Source organism: Siphateles boraxobius, unplaced genomic scaffold, assembly GCF_051911475.1.
Source record: "Siphateles boraxobius isolate OS27281-9 unplaced genomic scaffold, OSU_SipBor_1 29, whole genome shotgun sequence".
Classification (NCBI taxonomy): Eukaryota; Metazoa; Chordata; class Actinopteri; order Cypriniformes; family Leuciscidae; genus Siphateles; species Siphateles boraxobius.
In genome coordinates, this window is record NW_027508908.1 from 781,258 (window position 1) to 806,135 (window position 24,878).

The window sequence follows — 24,878 nt, forward strand, 5'->3', positions numbered from 1 at the left end:
ACGTATACTATATGTATACTAAATGAGGAAAGGATGTAGAGTTACATACAAGCTATTTTAAGGCATGAAGACATTTTAGTGGCTTATTTTGGTGATCAAAGGAGTTTTCCGGGATAAAATGATCGACCTCGGGGCCGGGGGAACTTTAAGTTTGTCTTAACTACGTTCCTTTCCTAATGAAAAAAGAGATGGAAAGAAATCAAGAACTCACAAAAGACAGAACTCACTTCTTCAGCTTGGTAAAAAATCGTTTTATTTTTCCTGGCAAGGTAAAGAGAGAAAGGTGTGATTGTTTTTGTCTTTCAGAGTCTCAGTGCAGATTTCAACACGCAGCAATCGATCCCCGCCTCGCAATCCTTCCAACTGTCACTTCCTGTCTTTGCTTTTAGCTTGCTCTTATTTCAAATCTTCCAACCAACAAATAGTCACGAGAAAAAACAAGACACATGATGAATCCAACAGTTTTATCAGTAAATTTACCAGCAAAGTCCTTACAAAAAAATAGTAAAAATAGCAACAAAAAAAGTGCATGACAAGCGATAATCCAATTTAAATTATGCATTTTGCACCAATAGAATTTAAATGTTGTGAATTCAGTTCTATTTATCAATCAGCAATAGCAGCAAAACTAGATAACTTTAACCTTATTGTTGTAAAACTATATTTGATATAGTTGTAGTTTGTTGGATAAGCTGATTAAATCACTAAATACCAAATATCAATATGGCATCAAAATTTATCGGTACAAATACATTCATACACACACTCACAAGCGCGCACACATTGTTGGTCACAGTTTACAGGTCAATAGGGGTCCAGGAGTCAAGTGTAAGGTACCTTAAAACAATTAACAATCTATTAACGCAGAATACACGTATACGAAATGCGAAGTACGAAAAAAATACATGGCAATGACACTAAGAAAACACACTTAAAAGCTCCCAACACAGCTACCGTTACACACACACAAACACACACACACATAACGCAAGTCATGATCATTATACTGTGGAGTTTCCGTTCTAGCTCCTTCACGACGAGACCGAACCTCTCGAAATCACGACAAGATTAAACTACGGTGTGATTGAAATCTGTAAACTACAATGAGTTTCAACAGCGAACACTGACCAAGCCCAGGAAAAAACTACAAGCCAACTACGAAAAAAAGTGAGAAGAAACATTGTAAAAGAAACGATACGCATAAGAGACGCAAGCAGAGAATCATGACGACAAATCGGACAGGACAACGACAAAGCCGATGAGGATGATGATGAAAACTGTGAATTCATAAATGCTCCCTTACTAACGATCAAAAACACAAATTCGCGATAGCGCGCCAACCATCTTTTTTTTTTTCTCGTTTCCTCAATGGTAATTATTAAAAAAAGAAAAACGACGCTAGTCTTTCCTAGATAGTCTCAGTGTTAAAGTCTGATTATGCTATTGCTACGGCAGCGCTGGCACCGCAGGCCGCTCGTAGTTATTGCAACTTCATGTGCAAGAGTTTCTATGGTCAGTCTGCGTGTGAATGCGTTTGATTCTTATGCCTGGGATTAACTTGAGATTAAAAAAAGTTGTATAACAGTTGCTGTCTAGCTTCCCTCCCTAATCTTAATTTCCCAGATAACTGTCTATACCTCCCTCCCGTTAAACCTACGAACTCCCTCCCGCTCGCTTAAGTTTTCACTCTCCCTCGGTTACACTATCTCTTGTCTTCCCTACGTTTTTAGGTTTATTCCCCGTGATTGGGTGCATTCTGCAGTTAACTAGAGGAGTCCCCTCCCCCCTCCCACCCACCCACCCACCCTCATGGACACACAAAGGGCGTGGGATCTGTCCGTCAGGCGGAGCGGCCAATCGCGTCCCTCTCCCCCATGATCAGGGCAGTGCAATACACAGATGGATGAGTTCCCCCCTCCTAAAGGTTCAACTGAAAGAAACAGAAAGAAAGAGAGACATATAAGAGCAAAGTCGATTCCAGCATTTTTTTTTTTTGTTGTTGGACCAATTATCGGTTTGATAATTACTTTGATACCTAATCTTTAACAAATCTGCGTGAACCTGAAGTTGCGACTGACTTATCAGTATTTTGACGTATTTTCGGAGTGAAACGGAATATTGAATGAAAAAAAAGGGGCATGGCTTGTTTTTACTCTCAGGGAATATATTGGACAAATAAGAGCAAAGTAGATTCTAGCATTTTTTTATTTTGGACCGATTATCGGTTTGACGTTCGACCCGAACCGTGTCATCAGAAAAGGAAGGGCATACCTGAGGGGAAGTAAATTTTCAGAATTTGATAAGACTTTTTGCTAACACAAAAAAACAAAAATTCTCGGGACAGCAGCATGTGTCCAAATTTGAATCTTAACCATTCGATTTCATCAGAAACGATCTTAAAACAGGGCTTTACTTTTTTTTTTTTGTTGTTGGACCAATTATCGGTTTGATAATTACTTTGATACCTAATCTTTAACAAATCTGCGTGAACCTGAAGTTGCGACTGACTTATCAGTATTTTGACGTATTTTCGGAGTGAAACGGAATATTGAATGAAAAAAAAGGGGCATGGCTTGTTTTTACTCTCAGGGAATATATTGGACAAATAAGAGCAAAGTAGATTCTAGCATTTTTTTATTTTGGACCGATTATCGGTTTGACGTTCGACCCGAACCGTGTCATCAGAAAAGGAAGGGCATACCTGAGGGGAAGTAAATTTTCAGAATTTGATAAGACTTTTTGCTAACACAAAAAAACAAAAATTCTCGGGACAGCAGCATGTGTCCAAATTTGAATCTTAACCATTCGATTTCATCAGAAACGATCTTAAAACAGGGCTTTACTTGTAAAACGCAGAACTTACCCTTTAAATATCCTGTATAGTGTTTGTGGGAAGATAAAGGCGACATAAGCAGCAACAGTAAATGTTGCGACAGACCTGTAACCCATTTTACCAATAATTAAATGTTTTTACCGATATTTACACTATTTAATCTGTTATTATTCGTATTATTTCAATGACAGATGCTGACATAAGGTGACAATCGCGTCTGTAATCGGTTTTATTGATAATTTCTTTTTACCATATTCATACTTTTAAGTCTGTTATTGGCTTGACTGATTTTTTTAAACAGATTATATATTTATCTATTCTTTTATAAGTTCTTTAATATCCTGTAAGTGACTGTGGGCAAATGAAGGTGACATAAGCCGCAACAGTTAATGCTGTGACAGACCAGTAAACTGTTTTACTGATAATTTACCGATATTAACACTTTATTTAAACGTATTTTTGTTATTTCAATGACAGATGCTAATATAAGATGATATAAGATTACATAATCTGTGTCTGATAGTGATGCAACAGTTTGACCGATATTCTTTTACTCATATTCACTTTTAAACTTAAACTGTTATCCTTTCTTTAATAGCACGTCTACCGATAAAAAATAATTTTTAAAAAAGCATGTTGAAATAACTTTTGATATAACACCCAAACATAATTCATTAAAAACTGTATAGAATTTTAAGGTCAAGTTAGATGTAGCCCAAAACAAATATACAAATATTTGTATATTAATATAACACTTTACAATAAGGACTCATTTGATGACATTAGTTAATGTATTAACAATGAACAATATCTTAGAGCATTTATTAAACTTTGTTAATGAAAATTAATAAAAAAATAAAATGTAAGTAATGTTAACATACAAATTTTGATCATAAAATGCATTAGTAAATGTTGAGATTAACATTAGCTAAAATTAATAAATGCTGTAGAAGTATTGTTCATTCTTATTTTATAACTAATGCTGATAATTTATGTTAACAAATGAAAACTAACTGTAAGTATTACCAATAAATATAGATTTCAAAACAATTTTGATCCATAAATATAATGGCATTCATGTTATTACTTTTAAAATTGTATAATATCAAATTATTATATTTAGATACATTCACATAATATTAATTTTATTTGATCTAGTCCAGTAGTTAAGAAAAAACAAAAATGAAATATTAAAAATAGCAATCAGACAGTTATTTTTAAAAAAAAGGTTGATTTCTATGACAGTTTATCAGTTTAACTACGCAAATGAACGGCAGCGCAATGTACAAATGAAGAGCAGGCAGCGGAGCTCCTGTTATCTGCCACGTACTGCAGATATACAGAAAGTGATTGTTTACCCTAATACATTTTAACATGACTCAACATCAACAGCGGTCACTCACCTGACAGCGTGTGCTGTGTGTGAAGCAGAGGGGCGGGGCTACACGCCATAGCATGCAGAGAGGCGTTCCTTCAGGATGGGCGGGAACTGCTCCGAGAACTGCTGCCAGTTCTCCTCGCCGACCTGGTCCTTGAAACCGTGTAGGATCTACAGACACACGACCTCATTTAACAACTCAAATCTTTTATAGTGGTGACATTTTTGATGTAAAGCAGCTCCATGTGTGTCTAATGGGGTGTAAGAATATATCGTGTCACAATATATCGCAATACATATGTATCGTTGACAGTTCAACCAAAATAAAAATGACTGAGGGGGAAGAAAAATCAAGTTTTCAGAGTTTTGGTGTCAGTACTACATTAAACTACTATATATAATGTTGAATATAATGTATAATAATACAATGGGGGAATATTTATGGCTCCTGATAATGCCAAGAAGTGGCCTACATTATTTTCAATATATCTAATCATTGACAGTCTAAAATAATTCAGTATTTTTAGTTTCAGAATCATGAATATTTTTATTCTGGCTTCATTGTCCTGTCCTTTGGCTTTCCAGCACCAAGTCCAAGCCTATTCCTTTACACCCACAATGTAATATCAAATTTAGCATTTTAATCAACAGTGCTTTTTTTCTAATCTTTTACCACATGACTTGGAGTATCGCAATAATATGGTATCGTGAGTTTAGTATCGTGATATGTATCGAATCGTGACGTGAGGGTATCGGTGCACCCCTGTCTAACCTTGTAGAACATGTCCCTCAGGTCATCTTTAGGGTTGACCCAGGAGGCCACGGCATCACAGAAGAAGATGAAATCCTGTGGAGGGAGAGACAGATGAAAGGAAATGAGTGATGAAGGGATGAGCAACATCAGTGTCAATCACAATGGAGCATCAGAACTGACCTGGACCACGCCGCCAGGATTTACACCAATCATCACGCAGATGCCTCTGAAGGCGGAGTCCTTTTCTTCATTATCTCTGATGTTTCGCAACGACGTGCACCTGTAAAAAGACGATCAAAAACATAACTTAGCTGGGATTAATAGTTAAACCTGTCTTAATAATTGTATTCCATTTTTGGTTAATACATTTCTTAAGAGATCAAATTAACTTGCAAACTAAAGTTTGGGGTTGGTAAGATTTTTAAATATTTTTTTGAAAGAAGTCTTATGTTCACCAAGGCTGCATTAATTTGGTCAAAAATACAGTAAAAACTAATATTGTGAAATATTTTTGCAATGTAAAATAACTGTTTATATGTGAATAAATTTTAAAATGTAATTTATTCCTGTGATCTGGATTACTCCAGTCTTCAGTGTCACATGATCCTTCAGAAATCATTAAAATATGATGATTTGATGCTCAAGAAACATTTCTGATTATGATTAATGTTGAAAACATTAGTGCTGCTTCATATTTTTTTGGGGGTAAAACATTTTTTTCTTATACATTTTAAGGTTTCTTTGATTAATAGAAAGTTCATTTTTTTAAATAGAAATCTTATTATAAATTCCTTATTTGTCCCTTTTGACCAATTTAATGCACCCTTGCTGTATTCATTCTTCCAAAAAGCCTCTAGATGTAGTGACTCACCAGGGTCTGATGAACTGTTGCAACATGGGAGCCACTTCCTGTGGACAGACGTAACCGAGGCGACCAATCGTGATGGCTGTAAACAGGAGTTAGTGTTAGGATTATTTATCAGCTGTGTGAAAGGTAAGTGATGTGTTGTATTACAAATTTATTAAATGTTTAATTTAGGTTCCAATACAGTAGTATATAAACAGACAGTTTCGTATACTGAATTAGGCATTTGAGTTATAGCTGAGGATGATATCAGCTGATTATATGCAGAGTTTTCCAGTAGGAGATTCCTGCCAGTCCTGTTCTCTCTATTGTAAGTTAATTGAGTCAGACTAATGAGACTATCAGTCTTTGTATGCTGATGAGATCAGGGCTGTGGAATTTCCGGTAACAGGCTGACTTCTGTACTTTATTTACAGGCTTTGTTCAGATTTTCTCCACCTCTATGTAAATCCCTCCCCCTTGAAAGGTATAAAGCCTGTGCTTGAGTTATTGAGTTTAGACTTGGACGACTACAGCGTGGCAACAGCAAAGTCCTCAATAAAGAGTAACTTCTGCTTGAAAGATATCCCAACGTCTCCAGGTCGCTGAAGAAAAAGTTTCCAACAGATGGTATAAGGTCAGAGGTCATACCCGTGTTCTCCAGCAGGGTTTTGGGAGTGTTGGGTCTGTTGATGATCTCCACCAGGTGAGGAAGAACCAGAGACACATACGGCTGCATCTCCACACCTGCGACAACACATGATCCAGTGGTCACAATCACCTCACTACGAATTCACTCAAACACACGATCAAATTCTATGGTTCTAAATCTCTGATGACGTCATTCTAATCTAGTGATGCGTGTGATGATCCTCACCCATCTGCATGCAGATCTCTCCGATGGCCCAGGTGGCGTTATTACACACCGAGATGAACTCAGGGTTCAGATTCGTCCCCAGGATGGGCATGAACTCCGCTAAACACACACACAGTTTCCCAGATTAAATCATGTGAATAAGCATGTAAGGGTGTATCATGCGGATCGAGTGATCAGGTGTCGTCTTACCGATGCAGGGCTTGACGTGTGGAAAACAGGCCTTGGTCAGATCACCCAGCAGAGCGAACGAGCTCTGTCTCACCTCAGGCATTGTGTCCTACACACAATAGCTTCACTCTTTATTTGTTTTACAGTACAAGAACAACTACATTCATGATTTATTATAACAATAGTAAATAATTTTAAAAAGATTAAAATACATAATTATTAAAATAACAAACAATATAAAACAAATAAATGCATAATATAGTAAATAATATAAGTAAAAAAATAAATATGAAGTATTAAAAAAACACTATTATATATATATATATATATAAAAAATCCTTCAATTAATAAAATTTATTTTATAACAATATAGTTATTTCAGATAACTCAAAACAATAATAAAATAAACACGAACAATAATAATAAAACAAATGTGCAATAAAGTAAATATACTAAAATGATAAATTTTATTTAATTTATAACAATATAGTTACTTCAAATAAAACAAAAAATAGATGCATAATATAGTAAATTGTATTGAAAAAAATATTAAGTTTTAAATAATAAACAATTTTATTTTAAAATATAGTAAATATTTCAAATACCTAAATTATTTTAAATAATATATATATATATATATATATATATATTTAAAAAAATCTCAAATAATAAATAACATAACATCAGCAGTATAATATGCATTTATTATAGCAATAATAATAAAACATATAATATCTAAAATTCAAATAATAATATAAACAACAATCATAAAACAAATAGGAGCAATATAGTAAATAATATAAAATTTAAATGATCAGTTTTATTAAAATATATTTATTTTATAACAATATCATTCAAATAATCATAATAACAACAGTGGATATAAATACAATAACATAAAACAAACATTTATAATATATTAAATATTGAAATAATTAGAATACATTTATTTTATATTATGTTGTAAATTATTTAAATAGTAAAAATGGGAACACCAGCACCACACATTTTTAACCCCTCTCACACACTGTACCTGCATACACTGGAACAGAAGGGTCATGATGTTGCTACGGGCAACTAGCTGATCCACATGACCCCCGAGACCCTCGGCCAGACCACTCAGCAGATCCAGAGCCACAATCATGAAGTCCTTATCTGGAGCCTCGTACTGATCCGGCTGCTGGCTGTACATCTGCACACACACACACACACACACGGGTGGGTTAATGGCTCTGTGGTTCACTGATGTACATGCATATGTGCTTGAATAAAATGTGTGTTCTCACCATGGCTTGCGCGAGTGTTTTCTGCACCAGAGTAACACAGCGCTGATAGACGGGCTCGCAGTACGGCAGGAAACCGCTCTGTAACGCCGTAGCCACAGACGACAGACACTACACACACAAAACACAGAAGAAATGAGGGCCATTTATTTGTCTTATCTTTCAAAATGAATCTAAGGTTATGTGTCATGACATTAAAACTATGAAACAAAGGCTATCACTCTGTTCTGGGTGTCTTACCTCCAGTAGGGGAAACAGGTCTTTATCCTCGTCTTTCAATTCATTCCACTTCTGGATCAGAGGAGGCATCAGTTTCTGGATGTATTCCTGTTCACACAACACAAGATCACACCACTGAGCTTTACGTGTGCAAATGTGCACTAACGGGATTTAGTGATACTTTGATTTTTAAAACAAGCTAATAATCACATGGATGAGCAGAGGCTGCTCTAAGCCAAACGTTTGTGTCATTTATTGATAAGTGTCATTTATTGACATTATTCTGTCAAAATGACGAAAAGTATTTTCGGTTATCCATCAGATAAAAGACGGTGGTATATGGTTCTTTGAGGTTCCCTAGGTACTTACACAAATAAATACTGTATGTATGTATATATATATATATATATATATGTGGGTCAGCAAGTTTTTACTGAATACTCTTCCAGCAAGGATGCATTAAATTGATTAAAAGTGTCAGTAAAGAAATTTATGTTACAAAAGATTTCTATTTCAAATAAATACTGATAATAATCAGAAATATTTCAGAAATGTTTCTTGAGCATCAAATTATCATATTTGAGTGATTTCTGAAGTATCATGTGACACTGAAGACTGGAGTAATGATGCTGAAAATTCAGCTTTGATTACAGGAATATATTACATTTTAACAGATATTCATAAAAAAAAAAATTATATTTAACAATATTACTGTTTTTTTCTGTACTTGATCAAACAAATGCAAAGAAATGACTTCTTTCTAAAACATAAAAAAAATAATGTAACTTTAAAGTGACAGTAGGTAAAAAGGCCTTTTGTAAAATTGGTGGGAAACCGTGTTGTTACCGGCTGGTTCAGATGATGCCCGACGGAGTCTGCCAGGGTGCCGATGGCGTCGTAGAGGATCAGCAGGTTCTTGTGCTGATATTTCCCGAACGCAAACACCAGAGTGTCCAAAATGAAACTGAGATATGGAACCAGCTCGGTGCATGCCTCCTCCTCCAGAGTCGCAAATGCACTGCAACAAAAACATTACAGAGTTACTTTATTACTCCAAAATTGGGGTCGTGCGATATGGATAAAAAATACTATCACGATTTTTTGATCAATATTGTGATATACATCACTCCTGTATCCAAAATATCCCCAAATCTTGATTATTTTTTGGTCCTTATCCTGCCCTGAATTCTCCTGTTGCATGTCGTTCAGAAAACTCACTGAGTTCTGTTCCTGCACTAGGTTAAGAAGCGCAGCATTCAGATTGCATGGGGCCGTTCACATGTCACGCCTGGAAAAAAGGGGCGCTCCACACTGCATGAGCTTTGTGACGCGTTGCTCTCTATTTGAGAACGCATGTCGTGCGTCTACGTTTAAAATAAAGAACTTGAGTGCGCAAAAGACCAGACCTGTGAACGGCCCCCTGGGGACTGGTGGAAAAATCGTGCTTTCTGCGGTTTAGAAATCGCGATTTCTAATCCGTGATTTTATTACGATTTCGATTAGTCTCACAGCCATATCCAAAATGATTCAGCTCTAAACAAGCAAGCATTATTGCAAACACACCTGCAGGCGGCCTCCTGCACCCTCTTGTTGCCGTCCAGGATGCGTTTCAGCAGTTCTGTCATGAGCGGTTTGAGGTGGGCGTCCGGCGGCTGGCTCACTACCCAGTGTGCATAGCGGCTGAGCGTCCAGCAGGCGATGGAGCGAACCAGAGCCTTCTTATCACACAGACACTGGATGAGGTGTGGGATGAGCTCGGGCAGGTACGGTACCATTCCCTGCATACAGCCTGACAGAGACAGAGGATTCAGTCAATTCAGGGTGTCTGCAGAGTTTTTAAAATCAAATTCGAGACTTTAAAACCTTTTTGTCCTATACAATGTTGATGTGTAACTATATCCGTGGATTCATTCTTAAAGAGACAGCAGCCTCATAAACTTTTGCCATCAGTTTCATAAATGTTAATAAACATAAAAAAAACACACTCACTGCTTTTGACTGAAACACTTTTTTATCTTTAATATGAATCAATATATATTTAATTCATACAGTGAAGACTATACAGTATTTTATTTTTACATTTGATTATTCAATTTCGATAGTATGTCTTACTACATGTTACATAAAGGTGTGCTACTGCACCAGAAAAATTAAGTTAATTTAATTTGTATATTTTTTTCTACCATGTTTGTAATTTGCTTCTTTCTTCCTATCTTTAATATTAAAAACAAAATACAATTTTCTGCCTTGCTTTAATACGGAAGACTGTGTAATGATTGTAGTCAGCTTAAAGTGCATTTGTTTTCTAATATTGGGTTGACTAAAATGGGAAGAAAAACTAAATAAATTTCAAGGTTCACATTTAATTCAGGATGTTTTTTTTTCCTTCTAGACCTATTAAACGGTCTACCGAATCATATAAGAAAAGTAACACAAAACAATAAACTACAATCAAAATGCACGTATCAAAATCGAAATTTGATTCAAAATTGAGATTCGATTTAAAACCGCATCGTGGCCTCAAGAATGGATTTGAATCGAATCGTGAGGTAGCAAACGATTCCCACCTCTATAAACAAGCCTGAATTACACCGGGACTTTTATTTTGAAATGTCTTTGTACCTACTCTCAGCATTCTAAAAAAAGGTTCAAGTTAAATAAGCTAAAATATGCACTCTTACAACCATATTACAACATAAACAAAATTGTGTGAGATGAGTATGTGTGAGATACAGACCTTCAGCGATGGCTCCCAGCACCAGTATCCCAGACTCTTTGATGACCCAGTCTGGGTGGAACAACAAACCCTTCAGCAGCGGCAACAAGTGCGGCAGCAGCTCATCCCGAAAGACGTTAGCCAACACGTCCAGCGCCGCCGCAGAACACTTCCCTGTGAACACACAAGGACACATACAAGTCGTCAAGTCACCTTTATTTACATCGCTGTTTATACAATACAGAATGTTTCAAAGCAGCTTCACAGGAATAAACAGGAAAATAATGATCAATAATGCAAACATAAGACATCAAGTATAAGAAACTCAAAAAGCAGCTCTAAAAAGACAATAGTGTCATTATTCGGCGAGTTCAATGTTGATTCAGTTTAGATCAATAACTGTAAATTTTAAAACAAGGTCAAATTCAGTTATAAGCAGCTTTACAAAAAGCAATAGTGTCATTATTCAGCTCGAGTCAGATTAATAACAGTGCTGATGTTGCAAATTAAATGATATACATAAGAACACTTCCAGCAAGAGCGATTGGTCGGTCTACTCACGTAGGTTCCAGTCAGACAGCGTGTCATCGTCGTCATCCTCATCTTCATCGATGTCCTCGCCCTCCTCTCCCTCTCCTCCCTCGTGCTGCAGCGTGACGGTGCGTGACTTGTGGAAGCGAGGCTTGATGTCCTGCTCGCTGTCAGGAACGTTGTCGTCCTCCTCTACGTCACCCTGAGACACACACAAAGACACACTGCAGCTGCATTCTGATTCACACGGTCCCTACATAGTGCTCACTTCTCAGGAGATCATGATAAATCTGTAGGGCTGGGTATCAAAATCGATCAGTTGTTCCAATATTGATACTTAATCACAATTTTGCAGATCTAGAATCGTCTTTCTATTTAGTCGTCTTTGCAGGCTGCATGCAAAATTACCATACAACACGACTGCTGAAGTCTGAGTCACAAACAAATGAACAGTTCTTTTAAGTGAATCAAAAACATCCACAAATGACTCGTATGAGCTGGTTCTTTGAATGAAAAGTTCCGAGTTCCGAGTCAGTTTAAAACACTGCCCTTTCTATATGCATAATCAGTGTTTTTAACGGTAATTAGAATAAAAATATTAGATTAAAAATGTGGAATTTTTTTATGAAAAATAAAAAGGTTGCTCAAGCAACTAACTGAAATATGTTGAAGTATTATAATTACTAAAAATGAAAGAAAAAAGAAGCTAAAAAGAATAAAAATGAAAACAGAAAACATCCAGCTAATTAAAAATATGAATAAAGGGCTGGACAATAACGCTTGTCCGCTTGTTTTCGGGGACAAGTGGATTTTTTTTTAAAGTGAAAGACAATTTTACTTGCCCGCCCGGACAAGTGGCCTGATTAAAGCTTGATTAAAATTCTCTCATTTAGTTTAAGTGGCAATCAATAGTGGATAATATATAATGTACTGACAGTAACAAGGTTGTGCTGTTGAGGCTCTCGAGGAGAAATGGGAACAAATGAGCGCAGCAGCACACGAAGAAACATGTGTGGCGAGCAGGACGAGGCCGAGGGACATGAGAGAACGCCGCGAGGCCGGTGGCGTGAGTGATAGTGAACGTCACCTGTGAGACGCACCGGTCTCGCATCTCTCACGGAGGAGCGGAAGCATAAAAGGAGGAGCGACGACACTGAAGATCGAGAGAGGAACAGGCCTGATTTTATGTTGTGTTTTAATTCTGTTTTGTGTGGCCAGCAGTCGTCCATGAGGGGCTGCTGGCTTATACTTTGGTTTTTGTATTTGTTTTATTTTATTATTAAAATGTTCGCCGGTTCCCGTCTCCTTTCCATAACATCTGAACCTCGTTACCTGATGTGATACAGTTAAGCAACATCACAAGTGCTGTTTTTCTGAACACCATCACAATTGAAAATGTGACAGATTTCATACAGTTCAATAAAGCAGTAGTTAATATTAAGTCACTTAAATTTTAGACGCAATATTGACTGTTTTTGTTCTTTTTCAACAGTGAAAATAGTTCCAAACAAAGATCACAGCAGAACCATAACGCATCTTTCAGCAACCCTCAAACGTTTTTTCATTACTGAACAATTCAGTGTTTTGAATGAATCGGTTGAGTCAGATTCAATGACCTCAGTCATTAACAACTGCCTAATTTTTTAATGAATCAGCCGTTTGAACAAAACGTTAAGTAAGACGGTCACTTGCCGCCACCTACTGGAGGGCTTAGTTTCATGTTTAAAAGTATCATTCTTCATTTCTTATTTGAATTTAAAAAAAAATATTAAAAACAATCTCATAACATTATTTAACGCAGTTGTAATTTTTCAGTGTAAATTATTTAAATTGTTTGGTAACAGCCATACAGAGTCTTATTCTAATTGAATACATTGATCAAATTTAAGAATTTAAAATGAAAGATGAAGCACATATTTAATAAGATTAGAAAAAAATGCCCTTAAAACAGGTTAAATTAGGTTAAAGGTTAAAAAAGTTTTAAATTCCCTCAGGGTAAATATCACAAATTTGCAGTTTTAAATGTCAATGCTGATAAAACAGATGAGAATATTGCTTCAGAATAAATTATATTTACACAACAAAAAATCCTATTTTTTCAGGACAAGCATAATTTTTAGTCAGACAAGTGAATAAACCGTTTACTTGTCCAAAGGACAAGGCTTAAATTCGAGCCCTGTAATAAATACTGCAATTGTATCAGAAATGATTATGACCACAACAATCTAATGCAATAAACATGGTTTGACTCAAAAGATTATGTCTCATATATGGTGACTCACCTTCAGTAAAATGATGTCAATCTCAGAATACTTCATTCCGTTCACCAGGATAGGAATGAGTCTGTAGGGAAACACATTAACATTAGATCACCTCACATGAGTTCACATCAGATCTCTCAAACAGAACCTAACGTAGAACCTAATGTGTTCCATAGACTGTAAAAAAGATGGACGACGCCACTTCACTCTCTTCCACTGGTGAAAAGTGCAGCCGGCAAAGTCCTAATATGGCGCTGACATCTTGCGCTGCTTTGGGACCCGAGTCTGCGCAGAAGTGATCGCGGGACCCGAGTCTGCGCAGAAGTGATCGCGGGACCCGAGTCTGCGCAGAAGTGATCGCGGGACCCGAGTCTGCGCAGAAGTGATCGCGGGACCCGAGTCTGCGCAGAAGTGATCGCGGGACCCGAGTCTGCGCAGAAGTGATCGCGGGACCCGAGTCTGCGCAGAAGTGATCGCGGGACCCGAGTCTGCGCAGAAGTGATCGCGGCACCCGAGTCTGCGCAGAAGTGATCGCGGGACCCGAGTCTGCGCAGTAGTGAAAGCGGGACCCGAGTCTGCGCAGAAGTGATCGCGGGACCCGAGTCTGCGCAGAAGTGATCGCGGGACCCGAGTCTGCGCAGTAGTGAAAGCGGGACCCGAGTCTGCGCAGAAGTGATCGCGGGACCAGAGTCTGCGCAGAAGTGATCGCGGGACCCGAGTCTGCGCAGAAGTGATCGCGGGACCCGAGTCTGCGCAGAAGTGATCGCGGGACCCGAGTCTGCGCAGAAGTGATCGTGGCACCCGAGTCTGCGCAGTAGTGAAAGCGGGACCCGAGTCTGCGCAGTAGTGAAAGCGGGACCCGAGTCTGCGCAGAAGTGATCGCGGGACCCGAGTCTGCGCAGAAGTGATCGCGGGACCCGAGTCTGCGCAGAAGTGATCGCGGGACCCGAGTCTGCGCAGAAGTGATCGTGGCACCCGAGTCTGCGCAGTAGTGAAAGCGGGACCAGAGTCTGCGCAGTAGTGAAAGCGGGACCCGAGTCTGCGCAGAAGTGATCGCGGGACCCGAGTCTGCGCAGAAGTGATCGCGGGACCCGAGTCTCCGCAGAAGTGATCGTGGCACCCGAGTCTGCGCAGAAGTGATCGTGGCACCCGAGTCTGCGCAGAAGTGATCGCGGGACCCGAGTCTGCGCAGTAGTGAAAGCGGGACACGAGTCTGCGCAGAAGTGATCGCGGGACCCGAGTCTGCGCAGTAGTGAACGTGTGACCCAAGTCTGCGTTGTAGTGATCGCAGGACCCAAGTCCGCGCAGAAGTGAAAGCGGGACCCGGGTCTGCGCAGTAGTAAACGCTGGACCCGAGTCTGCGCAGTAGTGAACGCGTGACCCAAGTCTGTGTAGTAGTGAACGTGAAGTGGACCCGCGATATCAAGGTCCTGCCTTCACTCCCTCAGAAACGGTTAGTACAAAGTTTACTGTGCGAAAGTTATCATCACGCTGATTTAAGTTATCTAAAATGACAAAAAAAAAACATCTTTGGAAAAAACGTATTTGAAGAGTAATTTGATTTAGACCCCATGGGGAGGGCGGGGTTTATGAGCTACACTGGGACCAACCAACGGCGCATCGATCGAGATGATTTGGCTTCACTTTTCAGCACTTGTGCGGCACACTTAGTGTGTTCGGTTTCTGCTCAGAGGTGTGTGTGATGATGATGATGCTGCTGCAGTACTCACTGGACCAGGTGTCCTGAAAGAGCCTCTTTACAGATGGGCTGCTCCGCAAGAGTCAGCCAGAACTCGCACGCCTCCAGCGCCACGTTCTCATCCGCGTCCTGCGTGCGCTGAAGCATGTACTGTAGAGAAACACGGATGAGATTCACACCTCCCACAACACCCTTTCACTGTAAAACGCCTCAGGTGGCATCAGATGTTTGCATGTCTCACCTGTATGATGCTGTGCATGTGTGGTATCAGACGGTCGATTCGGACCTCCAACAGCATGACCAGAGCTCTGCACACGTTCTTCCTCACCTCGCAATCTTCATCACCAGCCAACGCAAACAGAGACTGAAAACACAGATGAGCTCAGCCTTCACCTCAGAAATAACTACAGATTCATAGTGCACTATGAACCCAATTGTTATTAATTGAAAAAAGTATGCTTTCTAGAAACTACTACAACCTTGATTTGATAAAAGTCTACAAGTACTATTCATAACAAAAATAATCAATGTGCTGTGTAATTCACAAATTGTGAATCGCGTGGTTCTCTTTATCAAATCAGTCTGAATCAGTCAGTCAGCTCAGATGACTCACTGAACAGATTATTATGTCTGATTGCAAATGAGCTGAGAACCCAAACTATGTTGTTAAGGCATATTTTAAAAAGCTCATTTGTAAGGTTAGTGTAAAAGTCTTTCTGCTTCAAAAGTAAGACTAAAATAACTGCTTGAAATAATTCTTGGTGGATGGAATCGGTGACCAACTCACCTCTATGAATGTGTCGATGTTGTCCATGAGAGCCTGAGCCCTGCCGATAATGAACTGATTCACGCACGCTATGGCATGAGACCTGAAGACAGAATGTGAATGAATAATGTTACTCATTAAAAAAACAGACCGTATGTAATTCTAAGATATGTGCTCGTGGTTGTTTACCTGATCTTGGGGCTGCAGTGTTTGAAGAACTGCAGGAATTTGGGGATCATGATGTTGAGGGGTCGATTCAGAGCATCACTGTCCAGCAGTTCAGTAGAGTCCTCACAGATCTTCTGCAGCGCACCGAAAGAACCCTATACACACACACATATATATACGTTAGTCACAATGAAATCAAAATTGAGTTCTTAATATATATATATATATTGCAGTATTTATCATAAATTATTTACCCAAGCCCATCATTTTTTTTAAATTCATGTGCCCCATAATCTTTCATCAAATTAACTTCACCCTCCCTCTTGCAGCTTCTCTCTTCCCTGATGATGTGTTTACTGGCATGAGGGCGGGGCAACCTGTCACTCCCATGAGATTCACCAATAGCAAACCACAACCATCCAATCAATTCACCAAGGACAAAATCAAGCCCCGCCCTACATTTGTTTTTGTTCGAGAAGCAGTTGCAGATAAACAACACAATAGGGAAGAAAAGACTATTGAAACTTCATGCTGACTTTAAAGCAATCAGCAGAAATAACTTATCAAACAATCATTTTCAGCACTATGAATTTATTAGGGGTTTAACGATATTCGAACCGAACCGAAGAACCGTGATCAAGAACCCACGATTCGAATCGCGATACTCTCATGGCGTACTGAACACGCCCCGCCCCCTGCTACCCCGGCCCCGCCCAGCCTGGCTCATTGGACCTGAAATGTGTACACAACGAATTCAGTTTTGTAGCCTAACCACCATTAAAACCAAATAGCAAGCTCTGTGTTTTGTTACTTTCGATAATAAGCAAGGTGTAATCTTCAAATTCTGACTATTTGATCACAAGAATCAAACAATAAATGCCGTTTTGGCGCTCTTTGATGTAGCGTGACAGATCACTGCTCTAGCTCTTCATTTCAAGTGGCAGCGCGGAGCGCGAGTAAACGCGATCATCTCTTCCTCAGTTACAGAATAAACATGAATGGACACCTGAAGGTATGTTGAAAAATACAGTATACTAACTGAAAGGCATCATAACTCGTGTAATCGCTCAATCAGTGTTTCAGCAGCGGAAAGACGTCAATAAAACTGCATAGCTTGTCACTAGCATTATATTTACCTCAGCAGGCAAGTGTTTCAGTGTCCACAACTTGTTGGTTCCTAGAGAAATGAACTCTTGCACTAAATAAATGCACTATATTATGCAATATATTATATTTTACTTAACCTGTTAATTATATCTTGATTATTTAATGTACGTTTAAAATATCTTTCATGAAAATGACAGCAACTGTGTAAATTATTATATTTCAATAACAAATTAGAGTAAAGTTAATGCAAAAACTGCCTTATGTTCAGTTTACATGTTTTCATACAATGTGTCAGGTGTTGATTAATATATCTAAAAAATAAATAGCATCTGAATTTAGGCTCTGTTGTTAACCTTTAATGTTATAGTAATGTGCGGCTCCCTATACAGTTTACAGCATTAGCAGATTTTTAATCCTTGCAAAACGTTTAATTGTAATTGAATTAATTTAAAGACAAAGACACCATTTTTTTCATTAAACCACTGTTCAAAATTTTTTTTTAGCTTTCTAAACCGAACCGAACCGAGACGTCAAGACCGTGGGGAAACCGAACCGTCAGTTTTGTCTATCGTTACACCCCTAGAATTTATAATAGACTATTTAGACAGGAATATTTAAGGGTGAAATACTAACATACTGCCTACTGCACAGTATAAACTGTATACTATTTTTTAAACAGCATGTGCAGACAACCTGTAACATGTGTAAACAACTTGTAACATGTTCGTGCGAGCGAGTCTGTGTTTGTGTGCATGCGTGCGCGAGGGTGTGTGTGTGTGTGTGCACGCGTGTCTGTGTACGTGCGTGTGCGCATTGCAAGCGAGTCTGTGCACGAGTCTGTGTGATTGTGTGTGTGTGAGTGTGACTGTGTGTGTGAGACACCTCGCAGGTGTTGTAATCCTCTGAGTTGAGAAGGTTGCAGAGTTGAGGCAGCAGTTCTGGCCATGTCTGCAGCTCCCCTTTAGAGGCGATAGTAGTGATGAGAATACCTGTGGACACACACACACAAATTCAACTATAACGCAAAGGTTAAAAAAAGCTGTTTGGCCCAAATCTACTCACTTTACGATAATACATCCTTCTCTAAAAGAAAAAAAACACACTAATTACAACTGATCAAATGAAATGAACCCAGCCAGACAAATCTTAAGGGTTTAAATCCGGACTGACCGATGGTGGCGCGGATGAGCGGGGACGGGTCTCCGATGTTGTTGAGACACTCTCTCTTGATGAAGTCGGCCACAGTCGGAGGGAAGTTCTGGTAGTGAGCCTTCACGTTGTTCTTGAGAATCAGACCGCTCAGAGAACGGGTGGGCTCGTCTGCAGAGACACAGAAACACGTTCCTTGAGTGACCGGACAGAGTGTGTGTGAAACGAGATAAGATGATGCATGATGGGATAATACAGACCTTCGGATTTGAGGCTGGTGAGGACGAAGATGAGATAGTTGTTGAAGTCGGGATACTGATTCAGCTGCTCCAGTTTCTAATGGAAGCGTTACAAAAATATTATGATGAAGTCCACAGACCTGGGGCCTATACCATGAAGCCGGTTTAGGTGGCTAGCCAGCTATGTTTCAGTTTAGTTTGCGTCAACCCTGGGTTTTAGGGACCATGAAAGTGGTTTGGCTTTTAGCAGTGTTCATCGCCATAGTAACTTACGCTCCACGGCTAACCTGGTCCGGGGCGGGTGATGTTCTAGGTAAGAGGTTGCAAACTGAACTTGGACCAATCAGCTGCGAGCAAAGTGACGCATGTCTGATGCGATAAAGTCACTCCACCTGTTTCTACTCAAAATTAAAGGTCACTACATAGCAAATGATTTTTACAGAAAAAATCATCTGGTTTTTAGTGATGCTTATTTAGAATAATAAATTTGTATGATTTAGATATTATTTATGTAATTATTATACCCTTTATCAATCACACATGTACACTTTCAGTTCATCAATTATTATTACGCAGTTTAAACGAATAAATATATAAAGGTTATATAAATACCCTTTAGCATCAATAGATGAAGCTATAAAATGACTACATGTGAGCTTAAATGTTCAATTCTGTCTATACCTTTATCAGCTGTATAAAATAACTTCACAACTTTTACTTGCACTGATAGATTAGCGAGACTTTTTCTTTTAGTTGTCCTCTTTCATAGACAGGCGTTTTCTTCTTGCTGTGTAAATTTGTTTAAATTCTTACTATTTTAATACTTTTATTTAATAAGTGAATTACGCTGCTTCTCTCGCGAGAAATTAATCTCAGTTTCACTCTTTCTCAACATGTGATTGGCTGTTCGCTACTGATGTCACACCTAAACTCCTAAACTCAGGATCAAAGCCTGAGCTGACAGAGAGAGTTGATGATCAGCATCATGGTACCAACAAAGCCTGGTTGGATTGGTTTGGTTTTGTCAACTCTAAACTAATCCTGTAACCCTGAGTTTGTTCAACTACCATCATGGTACAGGCCCCTGGTATCAGACCAGTGACATTAAGATCTAAACAAACATTTACCACTAGATTTAAGAATATTTGCACATATTTTGAAGTAAATATTAAATCATGGATATATTTAATGCACTTTTTAGTGGACTATTATGTTCCCTAAAAAACATCCCAGTAGACTTGTTTGTTTTTCTGATTTAATCCTTAAAAGAAAAATGGCATTAGAATGAAGAAGTTCAATTCATTTCCAAAAATGACTCATTTACGGTCAGATTCAACAAATCATATGGATCATCATCATTTAAAATCTCTCCATTCCTTTTCACATTTAGTAGGAAAACCCCTGTAAGTACATAGCACTGTTTAATAGTATGAATTGCTATATATTGGTGCCTATGAAAGAAATGTAAAATGTATTCTTTTTGCCGACGTTTTTATCTAAAAATTCTTCTATTAAATTAAATATTCTTTTTTGTTAACCATTGTGAATCAGCATGGCCACAACGGGTGCTCAGTTGAAATGGTGCTTTAAAAAGGATAAATATATATTTATTTATTTTTGTGGAGAATTTACACATAAAGTTACACATTACTGCTCAAAGGTTGGAGGTGGGTAAGTTTTTTCTAATGTTTTTGAAGTCTTTTCTGCTCACCGAGGCTGCATTTATTTGATCAGAAATACAGTGAAAACATTAATATCGTGAAATGTTATTACAATTTAAAACAGATGTTTTCTATGTAAATATATGTTAAAATGTAATTTATTCCTGTGATCAAAGCTGAATTTCCAGCATCATTACTCCAGTCTTCAGTGTCACATGATCTTTCAGATATAATTTTAATATCTTTTTTCAGGACTTTTTTATATGAATATCAAGCTCAAACGAACAGCATTTATTTGAAATAGAAATCTTTTGTAACATTAACAATGTCTCAACTGTCACTTTTGAAGTTACTGCATACTTGCTAAATTGAAGTATTAATTTCTCAAACCACCCATTCCTACGATCCCAAACTTGTTAAAAAGATTAAAAACATTGGGATTTATTTTGCCAATATGATCCACGACTACCGTACACATCTGTAACGAAAACAAAAAAATGACCACACAGATACCAAACATTTGATTCTCAAGAGCCCAGTGTTGAAAACAATCCTGCCATTCATTCGGCTGTAACAGATACATTTTCCATTTCATTTAGCGATAACTTGAACAAATAAGCTTCACAGACATATAACTGATCATACTGCTTTGATCAGAAGTGATGATGTGCACAGACCTCTTGAACGGCTCTCTGTGTGGCCGTATCTGGAGACTGAGAGTCCTTCAACAGCTGGAGCACCTGCTGTAAACCCTGTTCATCCGGCTGCCACTCCATCCTGTGCTACACACACAAAACACAACAGGAAACACAGGCAGATGAGTGACCTACACCAATACACACACACAAACACACACACTCCTGGGAAACGCCATCACTGCTTTCTTGGTACAGTTGAGCAAACACACAAAACTATCGTCCACAGACACATGCACTCAGAGCAAATACCCGATTTAAAACACTTTTTAATTGTTGAAACCAGGATAATCCACCCCGAGCACCTGGACACGAGGTTCACACATCAGCTTTACCATCTGATCGGGTTTAATTGGGAACGAGGCAGACGAGAGTGTGAATATGTGTGGAGGCTTGCGGATGTGCGAGTGGGCCGTGTGTGAATGAGTCTTCAGTGCATCCGAAAGTCTGCAAGCACTCATGAAAACGCTTGGGTTTTTGCATTTAACTCCTTTAATGTCACGTTTCATTTGATACTATAGAGAGGAAGCAGAGATGACGTCAGAACCCAGGAGAATAAATCCTTGGTAAACATAACTTGACGATACTTTGACGTTTTCTACAATGGAAATTACACACACTCACACCCCAAGTTGTCTTATCTAGTTACTTATTAAAAATGTACCGCTTCAAAATTAGCGTTTTCACTATGAGTGTGTGTAAACCCCCATCATAAAACCCCTATAGGAAAATCTCGTAGAAACCGAGTTCCCTGCACACCACTGCATGTGAAAAGATTAATTTGATCATGTCTGCATCAGCGCAGGAGCTACATGAACAAAACCTGATCATGTTCTCCAGCATCTTGGGCTTCAATGGAAGAACATCAGACCATTTGTACAAAGAGTCACATGATCAAAGCCACTCATTTGATTAGTCACATAGAAATGGTGCAGAATATTCAAATTTCTTCATTCATGATGTTGTTGCTTTGTTTTACAGTTTTCAAATTCATAAAACGTTCTTTTACAAGTTTCAATGTGGACTTTTGGACCCATTGTGCACTTATGTTATTGAAGGGTTAGTTCACCTCAAAATGAAAATTCTGTCATTATTTACTCATCCTCATGTCGTTTTAAACCCGTAAGACTTTCGTTCATCTTCAGAACACAAATGAAGATATTTTTATTAAATCTGAGAGCTTTCTGTCCCTCATTGACAGTCTACGCAACTACCAGTTTAAAGCCCCAGAAAGGTAAAGACATCATTAAAGAAATTCATGTGACTTCAGTGGTTTCACCTCAATTTGTAAAGCAATATGAGTGCTTTGTTTGAGCAAAAAAAAACTATTTACCACTTTATTTACAAATTATTCATCTCCAACGCACATTCAAGTAACATCTGCTCTCACATCAACAACACGCATGTGTCGTAGTGCTCTCGTGAACGTGCGTCAAAGATTAAATAAAGTGGTAAAATATAATTGAACAAAGCACTCGCGTCAATTCATAAAATTGAGGTTAAACCGCTGGAGTCACATGGATTACTTTAATGATGTCTTTTCTACCTTTCTGGGGCTTGAAACTGGTAGTTGCATAGACTGTCAATGGAGGGACAGAAAGCTCTCAGATTTCATTAAAAATGATGAACGAAGGTGTTACGGGTTTGAAACGACATAAGGATGAGTAATTAATGACAGAAATTTCATTTTTGGGTGAACTAACCCTTTAAGTGCATCTATCCATGTTTGTATAAGTGTGTATCTATGCATTTAAGGGGATATAAGCTATGACTTTATCTTTCTACCTCTACATATCTACACACAAATATATATTAATATATATACACACACAAACACACACATATACATATATGTATATATATGTATATATATATATATATATATATATATATATATATATATATACAGCATATAAATATATTGAGTAACGTTATACGACTGAGTGCGTGTATGATCTAAGTGTAGCGTGTGTGAGGTTGTTTTTGTTTATGTTTGTGTGTGTCTACGTGATTATGTGTGGTATTTGAGTATTTATTATTGTGTGTTGTGTATTTGTATAAGTGTATAATCTGTGTGTGTGTGAGTGTAGGCCGTGTGTGTGTTTACGCGGCCCGGTTTAACCCAATTACCCAGCTTACATCAGACGCGTTAACCTATCACACATAAAAAAACGCATTAAATCGGTTAGATGTGCGTGTTGAGCGTGTGTAAAGATGATGAATAAACAGACACAGACGCTGATGTAGCCGTTAGCCGCTGTGCTAACCCGCCAAACGCTCTCACCTTCAGTCAGTGTCTCTCTCTCTCCGTCTATCTGCGTTTATATCTCTCTGCCGCGGCACGAGCGTTGGTGGACGTCGGGTCGCGGTAACGGATGGCTCACCGCGAGTTTCTACGGGATTTCTGCGGGATTTAATCGGTGTGCTGTTATTCTTCTTTCACCGGCGGCGCCTGATGCATGGCGGACGCGTTAATCGCCCAGTCTGGATCTGCGCGGCTTCCGTACCGTTACGCTGACGTCATACCTGATTAACATAAAATACAATAAGCGGTACTGCTACTAAATACTGTCCCTTTTTTATACGAGAAAAAATAGCGTAACTAACATATTAATTTTGATCTGTATTTTGTTAATGGGGAGTTAAATGACTTATAGAGAACTATTATTCATACTGTGACCTGTAGATGGAGACAAAGGTGAAATAATGGGTCATTTGGGTTCATTAGCCTCCATTAGAAGTATCACACGGTTGCTCTATGGTACTGTGATTTACCACATGTGTGATTATTACTATATTCATGTATACTTACATGGTATCCCATCGTACTCAAAGAATGAGAGAATGCCATGGTACTATCATCATGATAGCGCCCAAAGCTCAGAATGGGATACTAGTGAATTGCTTAATATTTCAAAATGGTCACGTGGCCTCATTAAAGGGATAGTTCACCCAAAAATGAAAATTTCATAACTTATCTGTATGAGTTTCTTTCTTCAGTTGAATACAAAAGACGGTATTTTGTATTTGTTGGTAGTATATTGACTTCCGTAGTATATATATATATAAAAAATACTATGGAAGTCAATGGGGCCCATCATGTTTGGTTACCCATTTTTTTCAAATCCCCATCTCTTTCAGTTTTTTTCCGGTGTCCATTTATCATATTGGGAATAAATCCAGTTCAAAATAAAGTAATAATATTATTGGTTGTATGTGAGCAATAGGAAATCATCCATTCTTTATACCACTTTTCCACCATGTTAAGCTTTTTTTCTTCTTTTCTTTTTTACAATAATTTCATAAAATCAGCACAAAAAAAAAATGATTTAGTGACAATGAAAATTTACTACATAATCAATACTGTAGTACTTTTAAAAAGTATCCGTCCCTAACAGGGTGGACATTTTTGATCCTCCATTTCATTTATTTTGTTGAATAAATCAACAAATTGTTCAATTTATTTACCCGAGCTTGACCAGAATATTTTTTAATTTTTTTTTGCATCACCCTATCATGACTATAGACGG

General features: G+C 38.2%; 1 protein-coding gene across 3 annotated transcripts; it reads right to left on the reverse strand.

Moving 5' to 3' along the window:
• Nucleotides 1-230: 230 nt before the first annotated feature.
• tnpo2b (transportin 2b) lies at nt 231-23,861 on the reverse strand. 3 transcript variants are annotated; one of them, XM_077245780.1, is made up of 25 exons: nt 23,633-23,861; nt 21,331-21,430; nt 19,014-19,089; nt 18,775-18,924; nt 18,487-18,593; nt 16,519-16,652; nt 16,351-16,432; nt 15,805-15,927; nt 15,595-15,713; nt 13,886-13,946; nt 11,634-11,805; nt 11,094-11,246; nt 9,920-10,145; nt 9,203-9,374; nt 8,378-8,464; nt 8,141-8,248; nt 7,888-8,046; nt 6,876-6,963; nt 6,687-6,785; nt 6,461-6,556; nt 5,837-5,912; nt 5,146-5,245; nt 4,984-5,058; nt 4,237-4,382; nt 231-1,930 (listed from the first exon to the last, which is right to left on the reverse strand). In XM_077245780.1, exons 2-24 carry the CDS (start codon nt 21,427-21,429, stop codon nt 4,275-4,277), a joined length of 2,670 nt encoding a protein of 889 aa, XP_077101895.1. In that variant the 5' UTR covers nt 21,430; nt 23,633-23,861; the 3' UTR covers nt 231-1,930; nt 4,237-4,274. The 3 variants fall into 3 exon arrangements, with proteins under 3 accessions (XP_077101895.1, XP_077101894.1, XP_077101896.1); XM_077245779.1 differs by having other exon boundaries at nt 21,331-21,435; nt 23,633-23,858; XM_077245781.1 differs by lacking the exons at nt 231-1,930; nt 4,237-4,382; nt 4,984-5,058; ... (14 more) ...; nt 15,805-15,927; nt 16,351-16,432 and having other exon boundaries at nt 16,515-16,652; nt 21,331-21,435; nt 23,633-23,840.
• Between the last annotated feature and the right edge of the window lie 1,017 nt (nt 23,862-24,878).